Below are 25445 nucleotides of genomic sequence, written 5' to 3'. Positions count from 1 at the left end.
GTACTCTCTAGAGTAGAGCTATAGGCTACTACAGTCTTACTATTATCTATAGCTTTAATAGTAACTTTCTCTTAGTCTTTAAGTTCTAGTAGACTATTACAACTATAGAGAGATATAGTTAGTATAATCTTAAAATATTATAGCGCCTTTAGATCTCTACTTTCTAGAATATATATAAAAAACTACTACGTATAAACAACGCGCTAGTGTATAGCCTACTATTCTACTTATATATCTACTTTTACGCTAGTAGCGCGCACATTATACTAGTTATAGAGATATTTCTTTATATTCTTAATACTAGAGACGCCTATATATATATACCTATATTACTTATACTTAACTAATTAGTAGAGAGTAAGACCTATAAGAGTAGGTATAACCTAAGTAAGTAGCTTAACGTTACTATAATTCTATATAAATTCTATAGCTTAGAATTCTACTTTGTTTTAGATAGTTTAGCATATAGAAGAGAATAGTTATTTACTATAGGTAGGTAAGCTAAGGTAGGTAATAATGCTGCTTAGTAAGATAGTATAGTAATAGACCTTATAGATAAAGACACTATAGCTAGACTTTATATAAAGATAGAAGAAGGCTTTAAGTAATATAATATATAGTACTAGCAAAGAAGCTTAGTGTAGTAGATTAGATAAATTATTAGTGCTTTAAACAAAAAAAAGAGTTATATAATCTAGGTATAATATTTAGACTAAGATTATAACTATAGCTAAGAAAAGTAGAGTATTAAACTACATATATTTCTATATCTTTACGCTAACGCTATAGCTTTAACCTTATTATAATTACTATACTAAAAACTCTAAAGGCCTACTTCTATTCTATACACTACTCTAAGAAAGATAATTACTAACTTATAACTAAGGTAGTAATATAGTTATACCTCTCTAATCTTATATTCTTTCTTACAATTCTAGATAGCTCTTTATCTATTACTACTTTTATTACAGCGTTGCTAGAGTATACCTTATAATAGATATACTAATATCTAGCTAGGCCTACGCTACTAATAATAATAAAGTATAACTATAATAATCTAATATAGTCTAAGTACGTTAATAAGAGCACAGGCTTAGATAAGAAGAAAGATACTTTATAGAAGTCTAACGCGCTAGTAACTAGATTAAAGTAAAAATAGAAATTAACTACTAGATAAGTAAACAAAGCATTAGTAGACAAGATAAATATAAACTTAGTCTATTCTATAGTAAGTATGCAGAACTAGAAAGAAGCTAAGAGTATAGTTATAGTAAGTAACAAAGAATTAAAGTATTAATCTTACGTTATAAGCCTTTCTAAAGTAGACGTATTGCTTAGTACTTAGATAATATTCTAGGTAGAAGTAGTAGAAAGTTTTAACGTATTTAAGAACTAGGTAGCAACTCTAGCTATATAGAAAAGGCAGGCTTATTATAGAAAAGAGCTTTACAATTACATAGCCTAATATCTTCTAGTTATAATATAATAATCTTTATAGATAGAAAATAGTATACTAGACAGCGCAGCTACTAGATTAGAGAATAATAAAGTAGCTAGGTTCTAGAATAAGTACTTTAAGCTTAATAAAATAGAAGTTAATACTCTAGCTAGTTAAATAAGAAAATAGTATAAGTTAGACCTCTTCTATAAGAGGTTTAAGCGCCTAGACACAAAAATTAGATTATAAAAACACAGCACAAAACAGCGCAGAGTTTAGTATAACTTACTTACTAAGAAAGTACTTTTTATAAGTACGTAGTTAAAGAAACTTAGTAGAGAGCTAATAAAAAAGTTAGACCTAGTGCTCTAGAAGAAGTTTAGAGAAAGACTAGATTATAGGTAAAGATAGAATATAATAAAGATAAGAATAGAAAGCCTAGAGGTATTTAGTCTACTACTAAATTCTAATAACCTAGATGTCTTTATTAAGAAGAGGTTAATATAGACCTATATATAATAATAGATAGAAATAGTTACTATATATAATAAGAATACTTAGGTAATAGTACTCTAGATAGAGCTATTACTACTCGCCTACGTATAAGAGAAGCCTTTACTAAATAACTTTAGATTTCTAGAATAGTTAAATAGAATAGACTTAATAATAAAGCTATTAGCGCTCTTAATAAGGTAAGTATACGTTTATAATACGTAGTGTTCTATACTTTTCTAATAGCTAGACAAAAGGTATAGTTACTAAAGTTAGTAACTTAGAAGAAGGTTAAAGCAAAGAATAGAAAAGTAGAAAACTAAATATATAAAAGAAGATAAAAGAGTAGCATTAGTAAGAGAGTAATATACAAAACATAGTAGTACTAGAAGAGAAGAGAAGAATTAAGTAAGAGTAATAGTTGCTCTTTAGTAGTACACCTACTACCTATCTACGTAAAGACTATTTTATCTAGAATTAAATACTAAGATTAGTATAGTTCTTAGATAGCTCTACTTAGTTCTTAACCTCTAAATAGATTCTTAGTTTCTTATATTCTTATACTCTTACCTCTAGTTCTTAAACTAGTACACTTAGTTCTTAAATCTCTACCTCTAGTTCTTAAACTAGCACACTTAGTTCTTAAGCTAGTATACTTAGTTCTTAAGCTAGCACGCTTAGTTCTTAAACTAGCACACTTAGTTCTTAGATTACTATACTTAGTTCTTAGATTACTATACTTAGTTTCTAAACTAAATTTATTACGTACAGACTATTCTACGCTTAGTTTCTACTAGGTATTGTACGTTCTAATATAGTTAGGTATTCTAAAATCTAAGCTCTAGCGTTCTTAGCATTCTTAGTGTTACCTATACTATAGATACTAGGTAGTATTTTATACTTAATAGTATACACTATCTCTATTACGTATACGTACACTAACTAATATAGCTATATAGCTATAAAAGCTTAATCTTATTCTAGTCTCTATTAGTAAAGATAATAATATTAGTTTACTAGTCTAAAACGCTTTTATAATATTAGAACTCTATATAGTAGTATTTTATATTCTACTAGATATAGTAGAGCTTGTCTAGACCTTTCTTATACGCTCTCTAGATAATATAATCTACTAGATCTATTAATAAGTTAGTAAGAAATAACTCTTAAAGTATATTTAGTAGGTTTATAATAATTCTTAAGTAGATATAGAATACGCCTCTACTAATCTAACTAATAAGAACTATAAGTATCTTTCTAAGCGCGTACGTAAGAAAATAACTATAAAATAAGTAAATAAGTGTTTAAAGAATTAACTAGATTATACGTTAGTAGAAATAGTAGTAAATTTCTAGAATATAGTTACTATAAAAATAAATAAGATTACGTATTCTAATTATAAGCTTAAGTACTAGAATATAGCTAAGATATTTAAGTATATAGGTATTAGTAAAGTAGCTAAAATAATTAACTATATAAAGATAGTTACTACTATTAACTATTTATAAGAATAGAAAGTAGTTCTAAGTACGTAGAGGTAGTTATATTAAGAAAGTTTCTATTTATTTATAACTATAGAATTAACTAAATATAATATTATAGAAGATATAACTACTAGAGTAGAAGATATAACTACTAGACTAAGTAATAATATAGATATAGTTTCTAATATATAAAATAACTAGCTAGTGTTATTCTAAGCTAACGTAGGTAGAATATTAACTAATATACTAACTATAAGTAAAGTTAAAAAAATCTAAAGATTAGTTATAACTATATAAAAGAGAGAAACTATAGATATACTTAGTAATATATAGCATTACTAGAATATATTAATACTCTACGCTAAATATAAATATCTAGAATATCTTTTATATAGTAGAATTAATCTAAAAAGTATATAAGAGTAGAGTATAGTAATAGTAGCGTAAGAGTAGCTATTTACTAAGATTAGTAGTATTATACTTTATATATAGAATAGATAGTTAGAATATAAAAAGTAATAGTTTATACTCTAAGAAAGATTTAGAGTAGAAATCTTTACTTTACTACTAAGAGATAAAGTACTAAATTTATTTATTAAATAAAGACTAATTACGCGTCTATAGAACTAGATAAATATAGTTATAATCTATAATAGTAATACTATAGAAATAGTAAAAGTTATAGAACTAATCTTTATAAGTTATATAAAAGTAGAGTCTCTACTAATATAACTCTTACTAAAGTTTATTAAAAAGTCTAATCTTATTAATTAAACCTTTATAGATCTACTTACCTTTAGTTAAGATATATAATAAAACCTTAAAGTAGTCTAAAACTTAATAGATAATATAAGTTAGCCTAATTTACTAGTATAAATAGTAGTAATATAAAAGAATAGATAATTCTAAATATACTTTACTATTAAAATTCTATTAATTTGCGTATATAAATAGATAGATTCTTATAGATATAAAAGGTTAGATTAATCTAGTAATATCTAGAGATTTGTATATATATAATATTAGAACTTTACCTAGTAATATCTAGAAATTTATAGATATAAAATATTAAATTTTATTCTAGAAATATAAAAGTAATCTAATAGTATAGTTTTTATCTATAAGATAGTAAAAAATAAGTCTAGAAGTTATAATACTTATATTAATAAATATACTTCTAGAGTTAGCTTATACTATTAGTATACTTCTAGAGTTAGCTTATAGTATTAAGCGTACTTCTAGAGTTAGCTTATAGTATTAAGCGCACTTCTAGAGTTAGCTTATAGTATTAAGTATACTTCTAGAGTTAGCTTATAGTATTAAGTATACTTCTAGAGTTAGCTTACACTACTAGCGTAGTTCTATATATAGCTTATAGTATTAAGTATTCTTCTAGAGTTAGCTTACACTATTAAGTATTCTTCTAGAGTTAGCTTACGCTATAAAGCGTACTTTCTAGATATAATTATAGTAGAGAACGTACTTCTAGAGCTAGCTTATAGTATTAAATAAGCTTCTAGAGTTAGCTTATAGTATTAAATAAGCTTCTAGAGTTAGCTTAAGCTATAAAGCTAGTACTAGAATATAAAAGTATATAGACTAAATTTTATAGAATTTAATAGTAAAAGTTATAAATTTAATAAAGTTAGCTTTATCTATAAGCTAAATATTTAGTTTATTAAAGTATTAGAAATAATCTACTTTAGAATTAGTATATATAAAGCGTATAGAGATATAGTAGCTATACTACTATATTATATATAATAAAGTAATAGTATATAGATAGTAAATTCTAAAGAGATAAAAGTAATATAATTTTAATTATAATTCTTTTAGTACTAGATATATAAGTAAGTAATTATAGTAGTAGTAGAAATCTATTAGAAGAGTAACTAGAAAGATTTTTATTATTTATAGTAGATCTAACTTTCTAAGTCTTTTACTATAAAAAAGAAAGAAAAGAAAAGTATATAAAAGTAGATAGAAGATAAAAAAGTATAAAAGATAAAAAAGTATAAAAAATAAAAAAGTATAAAAAATAAAAAAGTATAAAAAATAAAAGAGTATAAAAGATAAAAAAGTATAAAAGATAAAAAAGTATAAAAGATAAAAAAGTATATAAAGTAAGAAGTATATAAAATAGAAAAAGATATAAAGTATATAAATAGAAAGTATTAGATATAATCTACTTTAGAATTAGTATATATAAAGTATATAAGTATATAGTAGCTAGACTACTATAAGATATATAATACTATAAGAGTATATAGAGTCTAATTTCTAAAAATATAAAAGTAATATAATTTTAATTATAATTCTTTTAGTACTATATACTTTACTATATAGTAATAATAGTAGCTTTATTTATAAGCTAAATATTTAGTTTATTTAAGTATAAGAAATAATCTACTTTAGAATTAGTATATATAAAGCGCGTAGATATATAGTAGCTATACTACTATATTATATATAATAAAGTAATAGTATATAGATAGTAAATTCTAAAAAGATAGAAATAAGATAATTTTAATTATAATTCTTTTAGTACTAGATATATAAATAAGTAATTATAGTAGTAGTAGAAATCTATTTAGAGAAGTAACTAGAAAGGTTTTTTTTATTTATAGTAGATCTAACTTTTTAAATCTTTTACTATTTTAAGTATCTAATTTAGTAACTAATTCTAACTATAAATATCTAATTTTAGTTTTACTTTAAGTTTAAAATCTAGCTATAAATATTAAAATTTAGCTATAGATATTAAAATTAGCTATAAAAGCGCTTTTTTTTAGCTATAGAAGTACTAAATTCTAGCTATAGAAGTGCTTATTTTAAGTACTTAATTTAGTAACTAATTCTAACTATAGATACTTAATTTTAGCTTTACTTTAAGCTTAAAATTTAGCTATAAGTATTAAAATTTAGCTATAAGTACTAAATTCTAGCTATATATAAGCTATACTAGTAGTAAGTATAGTAATTACGTAAAGAACTTTAAAATTTAGCTTTATACTTTTCTACTCTATAACTTTATAATATAAGTAGCTATTAATAAGCTAAGTAAAGTATTAAATTTTTATAGTTATTCTATATAAAATAGCTTACTTAGATTTTATCTAAGCTTTTAGATAGTAAAGTTTAAAAGTTTTAGAGCTACTACTTTAGAGCTACTCTCTATTTCTTATTAATACTTATTATCTCTACTAAAAATTACTTAGACTTAGTAGCTCTAAAATATTTTCTAAAGTAAACTAGTCTAACTAAAAAATCTACTTACTATTCTATAACTTTTAACTTTAGATAAGAGTAGATTTTAGAAAGATTATTAAATACTAATATAAAAATAGAACTTTAATTTCTAGATTATATTAGTAAATTATAGTAATCTAAATTATAATCTTAACTACTATTTAAAAAGCTTTATTATAAAAAGCTATACTTAGAAAGCTACTATATAGATATACTAAAGTTATATTTAATAAAAAAAAGAACTATAAGCTACTATATTCTAAAAGTTAATTAGTAGTAGCTTAGATTATCTTTTAGTCTAAGATTTAGAAGTTTAGTCTAAGTATTATTTAGATATATTAACTATAAGCTATATACTTATATATATAACTAAGATATTATTAAGAATTTACTAACTAGACTTTAGCTTCTTATACTTATATAAAGTTAGTATAGATTTATATATACTATTAGTTTTTAAAAGCTTTAGAGATATAGTATTATTTTTTATATTTATTATAAAATACTATAAGTACGTATTTAATAGCTTACTAAAAGTATTAATTATAGTTATATATAATATCTAGTATAATATAAAATATTATATAAGAAATAAAGTAGAATATAAAAGTAGTAAAAAGATATAGCTAGAGCTATATATAGCGCTTAGGCCTTAGCTAGCTAATTAATTCTTTTAGATAATTTAGTAAGCTATCTAAAATCTATATATTTAGGTATTAGAGAAACTATAGTAGTTACTATAATAGAGTCTTAGTATAAGTATTTTATAAAGTCTACTAATCTATAAAGTATATATTTATATTATTTAGTTCTTATTAAAGAGCTTTTATATATTATTATATTAAGATATTATAATAAAAGTATAGATTTAGTAGAGTTTTAGTAAAAGTAGTCTATATACTTAGATAGTCTATATACTTATAAAGTACGTTAGCGCTAAGCTACTTTAAGTAAATATTAGGCCTTACACCTAGCCTTATATTAGTTAGGTCTTACAGCCGGCCTTATATTAGTTAGGCCTATTTTTAAACACAGCCTCTACTAGATTGCTGTATAATGCGATGCTTTTGTCTACGTCTATCTCTACCCGGCAGAGCATGATAGCAATTAGCCTTGCACTTATCCATCTACGCGCCTTTGCTCATGCCGCAGACATGATCGAATACCTCGCGCGCCTTCGCGTTGGGAAGACCAGCAGCATTGCGGCGTTGGCCGTTCAGTCGAGTCATCAGGCCTTTCAGGATGTACCGCGTCGACAGGTCGCGCACGCCGCCGCCGCCGCCGAGCGACAGCGGGCAGAGGCCGGTGGTGTCGTGCGGGCTGGGCTAGCTGCCGTGCTGGACTGCGAGGCGCTGCGCGATGATGTGGTTTTGCAGTGGGGCGAGTAGTCGGGTTGCAGAGTGTCCGGGGACGGGTCACCGTTGAAGTGGTTTACAGTCGGTGTCCATTGTGGGCGACGGTCGTATCTCTGGGCTGGCGGAAAGGCTGAAGGCTGAGCTGCAGACTGAGAGCTGAAGGACTGAAGGAGGTGCGTCGTTCAGCACGCTGCAGTACGCGCCGCAGATCGCGCCCCGCCAACGGTGCTGCGAAGCGCCGCCAGGGTCCAGCACCAGTCCCTCCGAACCATCACGCACTCGGACGCTTCTGCCTATCTGCGCAGCGAACCACGCATTCCATACATCCTACTGCGCGTCTTCTTCGCGCTTCCTCGCGCTCACAATCGCTGTCCGCTTCCACGCCACTTCCTCGTTCCTCCACGCATTCCGCCATCTTCACATCCCACACCACATCGCGCAGACTCGTGTAGGCCGGCTGGGGAACGATGTAGTCGCTGGGTATAGGTTGCGCTATCGCAGCGCTTGGATGATAAGATCGTATCCCATCAGCGTTGGCGCGATAGCGAGGGCGATAGCGACCGCGTCCGACGGGCCTTCCCAGCTAACAATCGACAGCCAGGCCACCTCCTTACCGCGGCTCATCCTGGCTATCATTCCACGAAATGTGACTTCGGCTCACGTCCAAACCACAAAGAGGATGCGCAGCGTAGGATCGCGTCGTAGCTCGAGCCAGAAGCGGACCGTTTCCCGTACGCAACCCCGCATCGGCAGCAGAACCCCGTGTTACTGATAAGCGCGTATCAGCGCAGGGACCTGGAGGGATGTTGATATAAGCTCAGCAACGCGCTTGGCTTCACAAGCTTCTGCATCTTGTGCGTTCACATTGTTGGTTGAGCTCGGTGCAAACACCTCAATGCCAAACATGGCCACCGCGACGAAAAGCCTAGACGAACCGAGCGCGACCATGGCGCCGAAGCTTTCGATTGCCGCAGAAGAAGTGCGCGAAGTTGTTGAACAGGAGCATGCGCTCACCTTTCGGGAGGCCCTGTCACTCTATCCCAAGGCAATAGGATGGTCGTTCTACTTCAGCCTGGGTGTGATCATGCTATGTACGAGGAAGTCCACCAACGTCTGAAATGTGACTAACAAGCGTGCAGCATTCGATCCCCAGCTTCTCGGCAACTTGTACGCAGTACCTGCTTTCCAAAAAGATTTCGGCTATGCTTTCGGGGACGGGTACATCATCTCCGCTGCATGGCAGACGGGACTCGGGATGGGCAACCCGATCGGCCAAGTCGTCGGCGCGTTGGCCGCGGGTTATCCGTTGGAATGGTACGGGCGCAAGAGGACGTTCAATGCATGCGTCATCGCTGTCGCGGGCCTGGTGTTTATCCAATTCTTCGCTCGCTCGCTTCAAGTCCTTCTTGCTGGAGAGCTTCTTGCTGGGCTGGTGCTGGGCACTTTTGTTGTCATCGCACCTGTCTACGCATCGGAAGTATCACCCTTGGCCATGCGCAGTGTCTCGACCTCTTACGTCAATCTTTGCTTCGTCACCGGCCAGTTGCTTGGAAACGGAGTTGCGGCTGCAACCCAGCATCTTCAGTCCCACTGGGCGTATTCGATTCCGTTCGCAACGCAATGGTTCTGGGTCTTGGTGATCCTCCCAGGAATGTTCTTTGCTCCGGAAAGTCCTTGGTGGCTGGTGCGTCAGAATCGGCTCGAAGACGCCGAGAAGTCTCTTCGCCGGCTCACGAGCGCCAAGGTCAACGTCAAGGCTGTGCTCGCGCAGATCATGGAAACGGACAGGCTGGAGAACGATATGGAAGCGGGTAGTACCTATGCCGACGTCTTCAAGAAGGTCAATTGGCGCCGAACGGAGATTGCGATTGGGGTGTATTCTACCCAGGTTCTATGTGGTGTGTATCTCATCAACTACGGAACGTACTTCTTCACTCTCGCTGGTCTCGAGACCGCGCAAGCGTTCAACATGGGCATTGGGTTCATGGCGATCGGTTGGGTCAGTGTGCTGTTGTCATGGTACTTGATGCAAAAGTTCGGGAGAAGAACGCTGTTCGGTGTTGGGCTCACAATCCTCACGGTCCTCATGTTTCTTGTGGGTATACTCGACCTCGTACCTACGACAGGCGCGACATGGGCGAAGTCTTCATTGTAAGTGTGCATCATGCTGACGTTGAATCTTGCGCTAACTTTCCAGGCTCTTGGTGTGGAACTCTGTCTACAACTGGAGCGTCGGACCCGTGGCTTTTGCCATCTTCTGCGAAGTCAGCGCGACAAGGGTACGCTCGAAGACTGTCGCCGTTGCAACCGCTGCTCAGGCTCTTGTCGGCATTATCATGACTGTCGCAATTCCGTACTTGATCAACCCAGACGCAGCCGATTTGGGTGGCAAGCTTGGGTTCTTCTTCGGTGGGCTCAGCATCCCATGTCTGATTTGGTGTTATTTCCGTGTTCCTGAAATGAAAGGCAGAACTTACGAAGAGTTGGATCTCATGTTTGAACGAAAGGTGCCCACGAAAGCATTCGGAAAGTATGTCGTGGACTAGGGATTCCTTATAAGAGATAGGGGGTGTCGCAATAGCTGCTTCTTTGGCCAGCAGTATGCTCATGGATGAGTACGTGCATGAGGAAGAGAATGTGGGAGCACAAAGATCTAATTTACTATTGGACAAAGAAGAGAACGCTGCTTTGTATACGTCGATCACATCAACGGCCATGTTCATGCTCCACATTCAACCTTTTCGATATATCGCCCCCAATTCTCCCCCTTCGACTTCACCAACCAACCTCCTCCTCCCAAAGCACTGTCGCTTAGACGCAGGTAAGATCGGCGGTAGCCTCGTCGAAAGTGCAGCGGTCGGTGTGCTCGAACGCAAGCTTTGGTTGTGTTGTTAGTCGAAGTCTTCATAAGCTTCCTTGAGTAGCTAGAACTTACGTTAATGAATCCACCGTCGCCCTCGGTGAAGAACTGGTTAGGAGCAGCAATGTACATGCACTCGTAGTCGGTGTTGAGAAGGCCAAGCTCGAACTTGACAGAGTTCTGACCGTCGATGTTGGCGGGGTCAGCGACCGAGAAGCCCTGGTTGTAGCAGGCGGCGGCTTGGAAGCGGGCAGGGTCGGGGTTGTTGGCCATCATCTCTTTGGTGGTTTGCTGGGTGAAGGCTTCGCGAGCTTCATCGAAGTTCTGGACGTCACCAATGAACTTGGCAGTCGCGTCGACGGCCTTGGTGACGACAGCGCTGACAGCTGCGGTACCAGCCGCAACGAGAATGGTTGCGAGAACTGGCTCGCGCTTGCTGAGGCTGTTCTCACGGGCTTCGGGAGTAGGGACGGCGGCGCCGTTGACGATGGCGGAGCAGCCGGCAAGAGCGGCGACGATGGTGGTGAAAGAAGGCATGTTGAGTGTTGGAAAGTCACGGACTTGAAGTAACAGAAGTGAAGTAGAGAGTGTTGAGAAGAAGAAGTGAAGAAGTGAAGGCGATGTGAGTTGAAGAGATGATGGACTTGTAAACGACTAGACCTCGCCTTATGTACTTCTCGAATCCTTCACCCTGATCTGAGTGCTGTCACCGTTTTCTCGCACTATATCGCGAAATCGAGCTTTCAGTCGGTCCGAGGACGTAGTGGCCCCTGGTGTACCCTGCACGTCACATCTTCAAAACCTCTCCCCAGGTGCATTCTCTTGGCAGAGTAGACATCTCGAGGTATTCGGGGTTATGCAAGCGGAGGCAACGAGATGAAGGGATGAGTCGCGAGGAACAATCTCGTGACTTGCTAGTGCCCGTTTCATGCCCATGAAACGGGTACTGCCGATGTCACCATGTCGTTCAGCCTCAGTCTAAGCCACAGAGGGTCACGACCACGCCCGTAACGGGGTAAAAGTGCCCGCGGCTGTCATGCTACCCGTAGTGGCGTCTGTCAAAGGTACCAATCATGAATCGAAGCTTCGGTGTGCGTGCGCCTCTTTCTGGACTTCTTGGCATGGTCCATCTGTAGGGCCGACTCGATTTTGTAACATACGTAGGGCCGACTTCCCTGTTACACATGGTTTCAGCAAGGCAGCAGTCAGGCTCAGCACAGCCATTTGGCCAATGACGACCGCGAACACGGACAGAACGCTGTGGTATGCATCACTGCGAGAAAGTCGCGGTCGTCTTGGCATTCCTTCCCATTGTTGCGACTCAGCTTAGAGCCGGGATTATCGGTAGGGGAACCCGAGAACACCTGATTACTGCACCTTTTAAGAACAAGCCGTTTCTCAAGTTCGGATGTCGGCAAGATGCCGAGCCTTTGTGCAATACACCGAGTTCTGCCAGCTGCGGACTTGGCTCATGCTGTCGAGCTGCATTGAACACCGTCGGAACACCACTATCACGGCGCAGCCACCGCAGCGCCGCCCCGGCGAAATGCACCTCCTCGAAGGATTTCGTCGCATTGATGATAGCGCTCTTTGACTATCTTCTTTGGACTCTGGGCAACTTGGTAGTCGCCCCGGGTTTGTCATAATGTCATGCTATACATTCGTTCTGTTTTGCACATCGCTGGTCCCACTTGGCAGCGATCCTGTAGGTAAACGGCCTCTCTTAGACCTTTGGAGGAACACATGCTCAGCCTTTGCGGTTCTCGCGCACAAACCAAAGCGCATGCATCCTAAACCAGCGGTCTTGAACGATGGAGAAGACATCAAGGACTTCTAAGACGAACTCGACTCAACACTAGAGCTGCCTGTCAAGGCGGCTTGGAGAAAGCTTGTACGTGCGAGCCTACCTCCAAGCTTTGAAGCCCAAGCCGACCGATTGCAACAATGTTGCCTGTGGCTGCGACCATAAGCTTCCAGGGCGGGTGGGATAAACACACTGTCTTTCTTCCAGGCGGCGACTTCAGAGGATGCGACAGCAGCAGGATCATCGTTCCAGGACACGACGCGGCTGCAGCTGGTTGTTTCGCTGCTAGTACACGCGTCCACGTGCTCACGCGTTAAGTCGCGGGACCGAAGCCTCCCAAGATTGTGATGACTGGCTTCGCAGCGTGCGTGCGCTTCGAGGAGCTGCGGCTGCGGTCGCTTGAGGCTTGGGTCTCGAAAGGGGGAATGAAGTCGTTCTGTCAGCAGCACCTGCGCTTCGCTAGGAAAAGACGACGTCTTGAGTGGGTGCGAGCCGGACGTTGGACCAGATCTGACGAACTGTCTTCGAGCGTGCGCTCCAGGTCTTCAGGGAGTGCCGGGGGAATGTGGTTCTCGTTTAGAACACACAGGCTATGCACCTCTCGCTGTAAAGATGCGTCCGCCGTTGCGCAACTGGCGCGATGCGCGAAACGATGCCCGTCGCCCAGACAAAGGCGTTGAGAGATGCCGAAGTAAGGTCGTGTCTGGTAGGAAAGGCAGGACTGAAGCCGCCCGCAGCGTGAACAAACCCCCATCGCATAGTCACCACGTGCCTCACCCATCCATGGATATCTCGGCAATCCAAGGAAAGTCACGACGAACAATAATGTGCCTTCAGATAAGGGCCATGGGAAGCGCGACCGAAACGGGAAGGTCCCTCCAGACATGGTGAACGAAAGGGAAGGTGCCGTGGTGCGAAGTCGGTGTGTGGGACCCACTTTTCCGCGGGGATCTCCTGCGGGAAAGGCGTGGGACGCGGAGTACATGTAGGGCGTGTGAGGGCGTAGGGCGCAAGACAGCAGGTAGATAAGAAGCCCGTTGCCGTTGCACCCGGAAGCGAAGAGTGAGTATTCGGGTTTAAGGCACCTAGTAGGCTAAGTGTAGGTTGTGTTGGTGTCGCCGCGTGATTTGCGCATAGTGCGATTCGGTCTGCTTTCGTTATTGCGCGAGTTATTAAGCTTCGCATCTCTGCTTCCAATTTTTCCAAACATCATTTCGTTCTCTGTCTCAAGCTTTACTTGTGTCTTCCTACATTCAGTCTGCTCGGGCAAGTCGTCCACTCTGCGCCTGGTTCCTTCTACGATCGACCCCGTTACCAAGGATGACAACAACTTCTCTCGACGTCCAAGACACTGCAACCGAACTGTTGCGTAGATCCCAACCTACAACAGCCTTGGTAGATTGTGCACAAGACTGCTACCTTCACGACTACCCCGACGCCAATTGATCGACGCGAATGCCGCCCACGCCCCGAGACTGGATGCCACGCACATGAGGATCCCCCAGCGACTAACGCGGCGCATGATGGCCATCTCCCCCATTAACAGTCGCCGGTTTAGACTCTCGCCTTTCTTTCCAAACAAAAGGTATCAACAAGGAACACTTGGAGCAACAATTTTGCAATAAGTTCATGAACTTGATACTTCAAATACGGCTTAAATTGAGCCAGGGTATGATATATACATTCGAATCGTGCATATGCAACGCTAAAGAACAAGACTGGAGCGACCATGCAATCATGACGCTCCTTCCAACAAACAGCCACACTTAGTGACCACCGCTGGAGTTAGAGTTATCCGCACAAGTCCAAGCCTTGGTGCCGCCATCCTTGTTGTATGAGTCGATAATGCCGGCAATGGAACCATAAGTACCGCCAATGAGGAGGAACGTGCCAGACACAATGACGAAGACGGACCATGCGACCATGCCCTTCCACCTCCAGTCGCGGTTGGAACGGTGCCAGTTGTCGTAGAGCCACATGCAGCCCATGGGCTGGAAGCTCATGAGCGTGCCGAAGAGTGCGCCGACAAGCGAGACGAGACCGCCGAAGACGGGGATTGCGGATGCGATGACGTAGGCGGTTAGGGAGACGGCGGCGGTGAAACCGAACCAGGTGATCCAGTGCTTGGTGGTGGGGTGGCTGAGATGCTTGGTTCCGCGAAGGGTGCGGATGAAGAAGTACTTGGCGACGAGCTGTTTGAGGTCAGCATACTGTCTGCAAGGAGTAAACGGAAGAGGAATGAGGAACTTACATGAGTGACCAGGACGACGGAGGCAAGCAGACCCGGAAGCGCAAGACCGTAGCACACCTTCTTCATCAAGACACCGGCGGATCCCAGCGCAGGCGAGGCGACGTACGATCCGCAGTAGTAGTAGACGACGATGCCGATGGCGACGTAAATCGAGGTCATGACGAACTGGCACAGCGACAGAGCCTTGAAGTAGTCCTTCTGGTCCTTCATCTCGGACACGACGTTGAAGTACGCAGGGATACCGCAGAACGCAAAGACAATGCTGGAAAGAGCAGCCGATGCCTCAGCGAAGGTAGGCGATTTGAAGAGCTCAAAGTCAGACTCCCAGGGGCCGAACTGAGGCGCCGCAGAGGGGCGATCCTGAAGACTGACTGAGACGGTGAGGGTGATGATAGCCGACATGATGCCAACAAGACCAACCCACGCAATCCAGGAGAGCTTGCCCAAGGTCTTGATCGAAGCAATAGCGAAGCCCACGAAGGCGGCCACCGCCACGAAGACAGCGGTACAGGTGCCGTGTTCAGACAACGAGTTCAAGCCGATGGAGATACCCAGCATACCGGAGCCAGCAACGCACGTCCACAGTAAAGCGAACGCAAGACCGAGCACCTCGCGGCCTGTGCGCCCAAAGAGCTTCTGTCCTACATCCTCGATACCGTACACCTCGGGGTGACGCATCTTGAATGTACCAACCATGTATCCAGACCACAGGGTGATCAATCCGATGGCGAGCAGCGAGATGATTCCCGGAATGAGGCCCAGAGCATCGAATGCAGCGGGGATTGATAGGACACCGAGACCGATCTGAGTCTTCATCATGATGACGGAGGAACCCCACCAGCTGACCTGCAGGGTGTCAGTATGCGTTGGGTAGGAATGATGGTATGGGAACATGCGCTGCGGTAGTTGGGTCCTCCCTCGACGATTTCACCAAAGACGGCATCGGTCTGACCCGTTGGGTTGGTGTCCTCAGGCTTGAGCTGGGCGCCGTATTCGAGGTCGTTGCCCATCTTGTCGTCGCTGATCTTGTCGTTGGAGAAGCCCATGTCGCCCTGATGAGTGTTCCTGGGTATCAAGAGGAGATGGCGCACGAGAATGAGACCTGCCTCCAAGGGCGACCGTCTGCCATTTACATATGCAAGAATCGTCGGCCCGACCGACATCGGCTGGCACAGACCCAGGAACGATGTGGAGGTCGCCGCGCGCGCATTGTTTCCCCAGGTACGTGGGTCGTTTCGCGGTAGTGGACACTGGTGGTTGATGCTTCACGTTGGCGTGAGAGGCGTGGAGCCGCGAAAGACCGAGGCAACCTGGCCTGGAGCCGCACTAAGCCGCGAAAAAATGTGTGCAGGTACAGCGAGGTTTTGCCGACCTAGGCCCAACCCGGTAAAATGCCTCCAATCTTCGCATCGTCGAATGTCACCAGTGTCAAGCGCCCGCGCTGTGCATGTTGAGCGCGTTCGAGAGCACTCTGGGGGAGCGCAATCGGTCGTGGCTTCCCAGGTGGCGTGGGCAAGCTTCGCGACAAGGCCGCCCACCACTGCTGCGCGCGACGACAAGCACGCGCGCCAGGACCGGAACAGGGCCGAAGCACTTCGGACCAAGTGAAATAGACGCTTATCTTTTGTGGATTTCTGGACCTACGTTGTGGGACGAGGGTCCGCTCAGATCTGTTCAACAATGCTTTCCGAGATAGCGAAATAACGAGAATGCGTCATTCTTGTCGCGTTTTCGAATGAATTGTGTCAATATCGATGATATGCGTGGGTGCGCGAAGAGATTGCAGAGATAGCATGCGCATATACAGGAGGTCGGAGTCGCGTGGAAATGGCGCATTAGTGAACAGGTTGCAATGGTACACAGGCACGCTACAGGTGTAGTTTGAGCATCCAGATCCTCAGGGCTGTCATGCGACCCTGTATCGCTACACCATGAACCAACCCGCAACAGTCCCGAGATGGTCGTGTGCTGGTATAGTACCTGAAATGCTATATCGCAATGCCGCAAGCTGATACATGGTCGTATCACACTCCAGGAATCTATTGCGATGGGCGTCCAAGACGCGGAGAGTCTTGCGCAACTTGGAGATATATTTCCGAGTATTGGCGCTGGATATGAGGGTATCGGAGGAATACTCGGGAAGGAAGCACGTGGAGAACGGGCCTCCTCCGCACTCGACTACCTTCCCGAGCCAAAGGACAAGCAGCTACGCAACCACTCCGGTGAAAGCACGGCTTCTGGAAGCAAGTTGCAGCACTCCGGAAAGCAAGCTGACACCAGGGCTGACCCAGTGCTGCGGACGCGATCTGGGGCAGATTTGCTGTTATGTAAAGAGTTCGGAGGATGCGGAGCGGCAGTCTGGGGAAAGGCATTGTCGTTAGGTAACAGTTGCAAGGTACGGATGGTAGCGCAGAGCCTCAATCTGGGGCAGCTGTTGTCGTTAGGTAAGACGTGTGGTAGCGTGCTCGGCAGCGTGCGAAGCCCTAGTGGGCCTGACATGACATGCGTCCCTAAGGCGCCATCACTAATCCGCTCGACGTCATTCCTGATTGCAATGCGATTGCGCATCGTGTCCCTCCGCTGCTCCGCCGTGCGCTCTTCTCAACGGCCTTGGTTCCGCTGATCACAATGTATCGCACCTCGTAGCCCTTCAATGTCAGAATCGCACGACCCTTACGCCAAGACTGACGCCGGCTTGTACCAGATCGCGCGAAGGAGGTTGAGGAGCGGAGACTAGGCCGTTGTCCACGCTCGCGATTCCCGCTGCTGGGACATCGGATAGAGTCTGTGGGGTCGAACAGGATGCGGGGAGAGGATGCGCGTTGGTATGCCTTCAGGGTGGAGGGGACTAAAGCTTTGCGTGCGTTGAGCCAGTCGTTGTCGCAGAGGATGACGTGATACCGCCGGCAGTGGTCGATGTAGCGCGTTTCGACGCCCGGGTGAGCTGCGGAGAAGGAAAGTTCCGGAGCGATACAAGCCGTTCGTGAGTCGCTTGAGCGCGGTGTTGTGGCGCCGTGGGTATGGCTTCGGGCCGTGGCGTAATATTCCAGAAAAAGCCGCGCATGGCGTTACCGCGCTGGAAATAGTCTATCTGCACGGCAGGCGAGCAAGAGCCCGCATCCACACGCCTATGATATCGCTACCTGGAGGAGGGATATAGTGTACATCATCGGAGCCGCTGTTCTTGAAAGTGACCACGCGACAGGACTTTGCAAACTATCGTGCATGTTCAAGGCTGACCAAAGTAGAAGGAGTGAAATGAAGACATTCTCAGAACGTATCAATTCAGTTTGAACCCACGTCGCAAAGCTACTACACAGCGTACCTCACCTTAAAACTAACCGACTCAAAAACATCCCAATCCTCCTCACTTTCCTCATCACCAAAGATGCGCAACGCACTAACCTTCATCTTATACACCCCCTCATCAAGCACCGTCCCATCCGCCATCAACCCATTAAAGTACGCGCGCACCTCACCCCTCGCAACGTACGTCTGCGGGAACCCCGCCAACGCGCCCAGCACCCTGTCTTCCTGCACAACCTCGACGCGCACCAACGACGATCCAACTAGAGTGCCAACATATACATTCGGTGTGTTTTGCATGTCACCACGGTCGGTCAAGGGCGGGTTCTCGGGGTCTGGTCGTGGGATGGTGTAGGATACGTTCGCAGGTGCGGGCGAGTATCCTTGCGCGAGGTAGACTTTGTCGGCCGTTGCGATGGGCACGTCGCGCATGTTTCCGACGACACCGAGGTAGGGCAGGTGGAGCTTGTCGCCGATGCTGAGGAAGCCGCTGTAGACGGGGAGTAGATTTGCGTTGACACCTGCAGGTGGTGTGATGTCGACGGTGACCTTGGCGGATTGGCCAGCGGGGACGTTGATGCGGGAGGAGGAGAAAGAGACAGTGGCCCATGAGTCGACGGCAGGGTTGGGGAACACGCCTGTACGTAGGTCGGGGAGGTTGGGTTGGAAAGTGTATACTGTGACGGCTTTGCGGTGGCCCAAGTCGAGGACCTCGTCGGTGGAGCCAGTGTTCTTTATGCTGAAGGTTCGGGTGCCGACGAAGTGTTCCGTGTCGTTCAGCATGAGACTGTCGACATCGAGCTCAAGAGTGATGTGGGCAGCGTTCCACGCTTGGATCAGCCCGGCGCCTTGCTGGGCGACTGGAGCGAGGATGTCGGGGTATGCCTTCGTACCGTCGTGCCATGCAAGTGGCTTGGACGTGTGTGTGAGGATCCTGCGAAGGCGCTCTGGTTCCAACCTGCCGTTTACTTCACCAAGCATGGCGTAGACACCTGCGACCAGCGGCGTTGCCATGCTGGTACCAGTCATGACGCGGTAGCTACCCAAAGCCGTCGGATACGTGCTGAGAATGTTCTCTCCGGGTGATACAATCTGTGGCGTCATGCTCAGCTCCCAACTTGGGCCCCAGCTACTCAGCTCACCCGCGACATATCCGCCGGTCTCGTTGTTCTCAAGCTCCTCGAGGTGCGTTTGGGTACCATTCGCGGGTATTGTCACAGAGACGGTGCTGCCCTGCGACAGGAGGGAAAGCCAACGCTCAGCAACGTATGGGACAGCCTTGACTACTCCTTCGATCCCGTCGGCGTAGACGTATGGCTCGTCCCGCATCGTAAGGTTGCTGCGCTCATAGTAGATCATAAATCGTGCACCCTTCGCGGCGAGATTCGCGCCCTGATCTTGCGGATAGCACTGGGTTGCCCTTGCATCCTTGAACTCCAGAAGCACGATGCGCTGGCTCAGATCTGGCGTATCATCGGGCAACGGCTTGCAAGCATCATCCACATCGGCAGCAGACCACAGCTGGAGTGTCGTGTCGGCAGCGAACTCGGGTACACCCATTAAGAAGCCGAAGTCGGTCGTGCCGTTGCTGGTAGGATTGGCACCAGTCGTGTAGGAGCCTCGCTCGAGGAACGTGGGGAATTTCGTATTGGACACTGCTCCCGTACCCATGACGCTGTACCCCGTTGCCGGTGTAGAAGCGTAAAACATGCCCTGGCCTCCGCCGTTGCCTTCAGATATCACAACAGGAATACCGGAGTCGACAATACGGGAGATGATGACAGCACGTACATCCTGCGCCCAGCCCGACTCATCGCCGTTGGAGTACGAGATGATGTCTGCGCCGTCCTCGACAGCCCGAGCAAATGCCATCAGCTCGATCTCGTTCGTGGATGTCGATGTGCAGCCCCACATCCTGTATGCGCCTAGCTTTGCTCCTGGAGCAGAGCCTGTGAAGCCATACTTGTTGCCTTTGAGCTGAGCGGCAATGGTGCCTGCAACGTGGGTACCATGTCCACCGCAATTATCCATGGGGTCGTCATCGGGCTCAGGGAGTGTCTTGCCTGGTATGTAGTTATCGCCGACGAAGTCGTACCCCACTTCTACCAGACAGCCCGGTCCAAAGCATCCACCGAGTGCTGGGTGGGTGTAGTCGAGGCCGCTGTCAACGATAGCGACGCGGAAGCCTTTGCCGGTCACCCCCTCTGCGTGCAGCTTGTCGACCTGGGTCATGACATGAGGAGAGAAGGTACGCTCGGAGGTGGTTTGCCGCTTGGTGTGCTTCTGCTGAGAAGGTGCTGCAACACTTTCCTCACCCGAACGTGTGGTGATGCGCGTCGGCCATATGTTCTCGACCTGGGGTTGTGCCTTCATCTGACGCAAGAAGTCCCCACCAGTCGAGTTCGAGCTCGACCTCTTGACTTGGAACGAGACACCCTTGAAGAAACGGAAGCTCAGGTCCATGCGAGGTTCAACCTGTACGCCGCTGGCCGCAAGAGACGCGTAGAATGACTCCGGTGTCTCATTGTCGTCCGCGAACTCGACAATGTAGGCACCGGGCATGATGCCGCCTGCCACAGGCGTGTCGTTTGCAGCTCGTTGTACAATCGCATTCGGTTGGAGTCGAGGATGGATTGACGTTGAAACGGCAACTTGCGCACCCAGAACAAGGGCCGCGATAGCGCAAGAGATCTTTCCCATTGTCAAAAGCGAGCGTGAGGGGGATGCGTGTGTGGCATCGCAGCCATGATGACCATTATATCTGTACGAAGACCAAGCCCGTAGCGTTATCTGGAAGCTTTCGGGACATGTCGATGTTCATGCACACTTCGTATAGCACGGTCGGGTTGCCCAATGTGCCCTGTGTGTGGACAGGAAATAGAAACACCAGCATGGAGATCGTGGATAGTGTCCACTTTTCAATATTAGCTATCGGCCCCTTTCCCCATTGCGGATTACCACCGGAGAATTCAGGCTTCTTGCGGACCGAGCCTTGGCTGTTATGGCGGTGACTGCTCGAAGTCGTTCACATAATCCGATGCCGCATTGTGGGATAGCCATGTTGCAGTGCGAACACGATACAATAACGCGTGACGCGATTTCTTGGGGAGAAAGGACCGAGCTGTGAGCGGGGTCGAGAAGGCGCTTTGGCTTCAATCAGCGCGCTGTGAGCGTGTCGGCTCGTATTGAAGGGGCCTCAAGAACATTACGGGACGATTACGAGTGCACATGGTACGTGATGGGAGGCGAAGGATAACGCAGTGTTTGTTCGAGATTGAAGATTTGACCTCAGCTCATGTCACGCGGGAGTGGCGCCTTCACGCGGTCCACGGGTGGGGCTTCAGCGCCTAGCGCGCCCACCCCGCGAACCGCCAGGCCATTCTCCACATCCACTCCCAACTTACGACATCGTCGCATTCGCAGCCTTCTTGAACAGAAAACTGATCATCGCTCTACCTGGCACACTCGCGCTCGCAGTCCCATCACTCCCCACCGCCACCATCACGGCGCTCATGTCGTGAGTATTATCCGTATACCACGCCCTCACATCCGGATACCCAGCCAGCGCAACACTCACACTCTGCGCACCCGCCGCAGAATTAATAACCACAACCGCAACACTCCCATCCTTATTAACAAAAGCACCAGCCTTGACATTCGCCCCACCACTCGCCCCCACCCTCACAGCACCCGTCCTAACGACGCGAAACTGCGCGAAAGCCCAAAGCCGCTTGCTAACATGGTAGTTCTGGCCATCAACCAAGATAAGCTTCTCGTTGTTATCATCATTCGTAGCGCGGTCCTGGACGCCTTCCCAGAAGATGTACGCGGACAGATTGGAGTTTACGACACCGTTAAAGACGGTGTTGGCCCAGGTGAAGCCATCGCCGGCACCGCCGTTGGAATACCAGGCCGTGCTCCAACCGCCGCTTAGGTCTGAGTACTCGGTTTGCCAGACGCGAGCGGCAGTGCGCATGGTGCCGCTGATGCGCGAAGTATATTCGTGCGAGGTGATGGCGTAGACGAGGCTTTCGGCGCCGGCAGATGCGATTTGCTGCGCGTGTTGGGTTGCGACGTTCCAGCCTGTCGCTTCGCAGCAGTTTATGCCGACGGAAGTCAGATTCGCACGGTCGAGTGTGGGACGAAGGACTTTGATGAACTCGGCGGCTTGGGTGCCGGATGATTGCATTGAGGCGTACGAGGTGGATAAGTCGGGCTCGTTGAGGAAGCCGAGGTGTGTGACTTTGACGCCGGCTGATGCGTAGAAGTTGATGTATGCGACGAGGTAGTTCGCGTAGGCTTGTTTCCAATCTCCAGAGCGGCAATTGGTACCAGAGACCTGGGGCAGGTTAGCGGACGCGATGAGGGAACTTCGGGGATGCACGTACACCACAGAGCTGGCCGCCGTTGGTGTCCTGGTTGTTTGTCTTCATGCATCCAGGCGCGCTCCATGCATTCGCATAGAAGGTGTTGACGCCATACTCTTGTGCTCTCTGGCTGAGAAACAACTGTCCGCTATCCTTAGCATCCCAGACGTACCCGCTGTAGTTCGTAGTGACTTCAGCTGGTGTACTTGGGCATTTAGGAAGGATCGTGTTCATGAAATCGCTGTTGCTATTAGGTGTCGAGCCAATGCCGTTGCGCACGATTGAGAAGCCAGCGCCGGTGGTCGTGTTAAAGAGTAGATCAAGAACCTCGCGCTGTTTGGGCTGCTGGAGATTGACGATGAGGTTTGCGCGCTGGAAGGCGCCTGAAAATCCAAAGCCGTCGATCGTCTGATATCTCTTCGTCAGGTCGATGGTGACTTTCTGCTGCGCTTGGCGGATCTCCAGGGAGACCGCCGAAAGGGTATGGGATATGGCCCCAAGGACTGCAAGATGCGACAATGCGAAATACATGATGCTTTCAATGATGATGGAACGAAGACAATAGCGGAGGTCACCTTGCTGAAGTATACAATGCGGTTGACATGTGGGGCACAAACAGGCTGTTCATCGTATCGTTCAATCTGCAATCAGCGCAAATCTCATCGGTATCGCATGGTGATTTGCGGGATCTGCATTGTTCCGTTTCTTCCGATCGAGGCTACTATATACATCTTGTATCAGACATGCAGAGGACCAGTACCCCACGATTCCCTTGCGCCGAAGAGACTGAGCACGGATTTAGCCGACAAGTCTATTCCCACAAGCCTGAGCGCAAGTGTGGAACTTGACGAAACCTTCTCCACTGCAATGAAGTGTCATGAGCAGCACCGATTTAAAGTTATTGATCTAGCTCGTAGTATGCTAGCTACACTTTCTGTGCTCGCAGAGGGACAGTGAAGAAGTGACAAATATTCGATAGCAATCAACCCAACCATCCGCCTACGCCTGGCGCTTGAGAATAATAACGCGACCTGCGCACAAACATGGCCGGTCGCTTTGGCCGATCTTCGACAGCTGGAGGTACATCCAAAGCCATCCGCTTCGAAGCAGGTTCCTGGCTGTTGTCTTCCGCTACCACGTCCTCAGTCTTTACTGGGGTTTTGGGGGATGCGATACTTCTCTCCTTCTCTGTCTTTACCTTCCCCAGATTACCATTCACCTCCTCCGCCGTAGTCCAAGAAGCATTCATACAAGTAAGCCCCGCGTAAATCTTAACAAACGCATGCAAATGGCCAAACAAAAGATACGCGGGGAAATACACAACATCGCGCGGATGCTTGCGGAAGTGTTCGAGGATCTTGACAAACTTGAACGACAAGATCCAGAGCGTGAGCGCAGATGCGGTGACAGGGAAGTAATCAGACTTTCCGTACTGCTTCAGGGAACCCCGAAGAGTCATGTACATACACGTTTCCTGTGTGAGCGACTGACGGAAAAACCACATGAGCAGACTCCACGACATGAAGGGATGACGCATCCACGTCAGCCTACCCATCAACTGCGCCGGGTTGTTGCGCCACGTTGTTCGAGTCCAGCGAAGCACTTGACTCATGAACTTGGGCCACTCGCCCAGTTCCGTCGTCATGACGCTATCGGGACCAGCCTGCAGACCCATTTTACAGTCATGTTCAATCAGCCAGCGGGTGTGGAATTTGTCGTCGTCGGAGTTTAGTGGCTCGGTTTTGAAGGGCATGTACGAATTTAGGTATCCGTTGAGGAACTCGGGCGATGCATAGATAGTCGTGCGGAAGACGCCGAAACGGCCTGGTAACGTTGATAGGCCGCGGTCGATGCCGTAGGTGCCGCGGTACTCGTAGGAACGGCGCATCAGGTAGGTCATGCCCATGAAGTTCCAGAATCCGGGCCAGGAGAAGGGGTGTCCGCGGTGCCGGGCTTGCAGGTCGGCGCTCACAGCACCGACTTTGGTGTCTTCGAAGGGTGCGATCACGGAAGCGATGAAGCGCGCGGATTGGGGCCAGTATGTGTGATCGTCTTGGAGAATGACGAGCCGCGTTTCGACTTGCTTGAGTGCTTGTGCTGTTTGTTCCCGGCGGGAGGCCTTGACGCGATGAGCTACTACGACCTTGCTCTCTGGGAATAAAGCTCGGAAAGAGCGAAACTGTTCTGCGGCTTGGGTGCCGGCGGTTGCGATGATGAGCTTTGGTACGCGTTGGTTGAGTATGGAGCGGACAACATGATGCAGTGTTTCGGACATGAGGTCTGTGGTGGGTATGATGACTGTGACATCGTTGATGTGGTACGTGGGGTTGAGCGGTATGGGTGTAGGCCGGTATCTATAGGTGCCGTATAGACTAATAAGAACGCGGGTGTAGCGAAGAAGAAAGACGAAGAGAAAGCATATTGGGTAGATGTTGCGATGTAGAGACTGGTAGATGGGCCACTCTGTCTGGCGGGTCGACAGGTACAGTAGAGGCATCTTTAGGCTGTGGCTCGTCTCTGGCAGTAGTGCGATCAACGCATGTGTTTCAGGAAACGGATCGGGGAGAGTCATCGTGAGCAGAGGCTAGATTCGCTAAGAATCCTGACTATGGAGATGCTATAAAGAACAAGTGAAGGATGATGCAGTAACAAAGCGTTGTGGTAGAGTGCGTTGCTCATATCGAGACAGCGCAGGGAGTCCTTTATATCGCAAAGAATCATGGAAGAGACAGCGAAGTAGGCTGTGAGTATATGAGTAGTTACAGTGGTGTATTTGTGTCTGCTAATCAGCGCATATAGAATAGAGAGAAGGACGGCGATAATAGAGCGATCGCATTTG

At 45.6% G+C, this 25445-nt stretch overlaps 5 protein-coding genes across 5 annotated transcripts; 1 reads left to right on the top strand and 4 right to left on the bottom strand.

The window, feature by feature from the left end:
- Positions 1-8922: 8922 nt before the first annotated feature.
- J4E88_010231 (uncharacterized protein) lies at positions 8923-10564 on the top strand (the record flags this gene model as incomplete). The annotated part of the gene is made up of 3 exons (XM_049403826.1): positions 8923-9109; positions 9158-10169; positions 10216-10564. The coding sequence occupies 3 exons, from the start codon at positions 8923-8925 to the stop codon at positions 10562-10564; spliced, it is 1548 nt and encodes a 515-aa protein (XP_049250487.1).
- A 265-nt stretch (positions 10565-10829) lies between these two features.
- J4E88_010230 (uncharacterized protein) lies at positions 10830-11415 on the bottom strand (the record flags this gene model as incomplete). Its single annotated transcript, XM_049403825.1, has 2 exons — positions 10830-10895; positions 10954-11415. 2 exons carry the CDS (start codon positions 11413-11415, stop codon positions 10830-10832), a joined length of 528 nt encoding a protein of 175 aa, XP_049250486.1.
- A 3033-nt stretch (positions 11416-14448) lies between these two features.
- On the bottom strand, positions 14449-15979 carry J4E88_010229 (uncharacterized protein; the record flags this gene model as incomplete). The annotated part of the gene is made up of 3 exons (XM_049403824.1): positions 14449-14874; positions 14934-15779; positions 15830-15979. The coding sequence occupies 3 exons, from the start codon at positions 15977-15979 to the stop codon at positions 14449-14451; spliced, it is 1422 nt and encodes a 473-aa protein (XP_049250485.1).
- A 2266-nt stretch (positions 15980-18245) lies between these two features.
- J4E88_010228 (uncharacterized protein) lies at positions 18246-21132 on the bottom strand (the record flags this gene model as incomplete). Its single annotated transcript, XM_049403823.1, has 2 exons — positions 18246-21029; positions 21127-21132. 2 exons carry the CDS (start codon positions 21130-21132, stop codon positions 18246-18248), a joined length of 2790 nt encoding a protein of 929 aa, XP_049250484.1.
- A 507-nt stretch (positions 21133-21639) lies between these two features.
- Positions 21640-25178, bottom strand: J4E88_010227 (uncharacterized protein; the record flags this gene model as incomplete). The annotated part of the gene is made up of 4 exons (XM_049403822.1): positions 21640-22578; positions 22628-23109; positions 23650-23720; positions 23905-25178. 4 exons carry the CDS (start codon positions 25176-25178, stop codon positions 21640-21642), a joined length of 2766 nt encoding a protein of 921 aa, XP_049250483.1.
- Positions 25179-25445: the final 267 nt, after the last annotated feature.

This window comes from Alternaria novae-zelandiae (assembly GCF_023758075.1).
Source record: "Alternaria novae-zelandiae strain BMP 2774 chromosome Unknown scaffold_30, whole genome shotgun sequence".
Lineage (NCBI taxonomy): Eukaryota > Fungi > Ascomycota > Dothideomycetes > Pleosporales > Pleosporaceae > Alternaria > Alternaria novae-zelandiae.
This window is presented reverse-complemented; position numbering and strand designations above follow the sequence as displayed.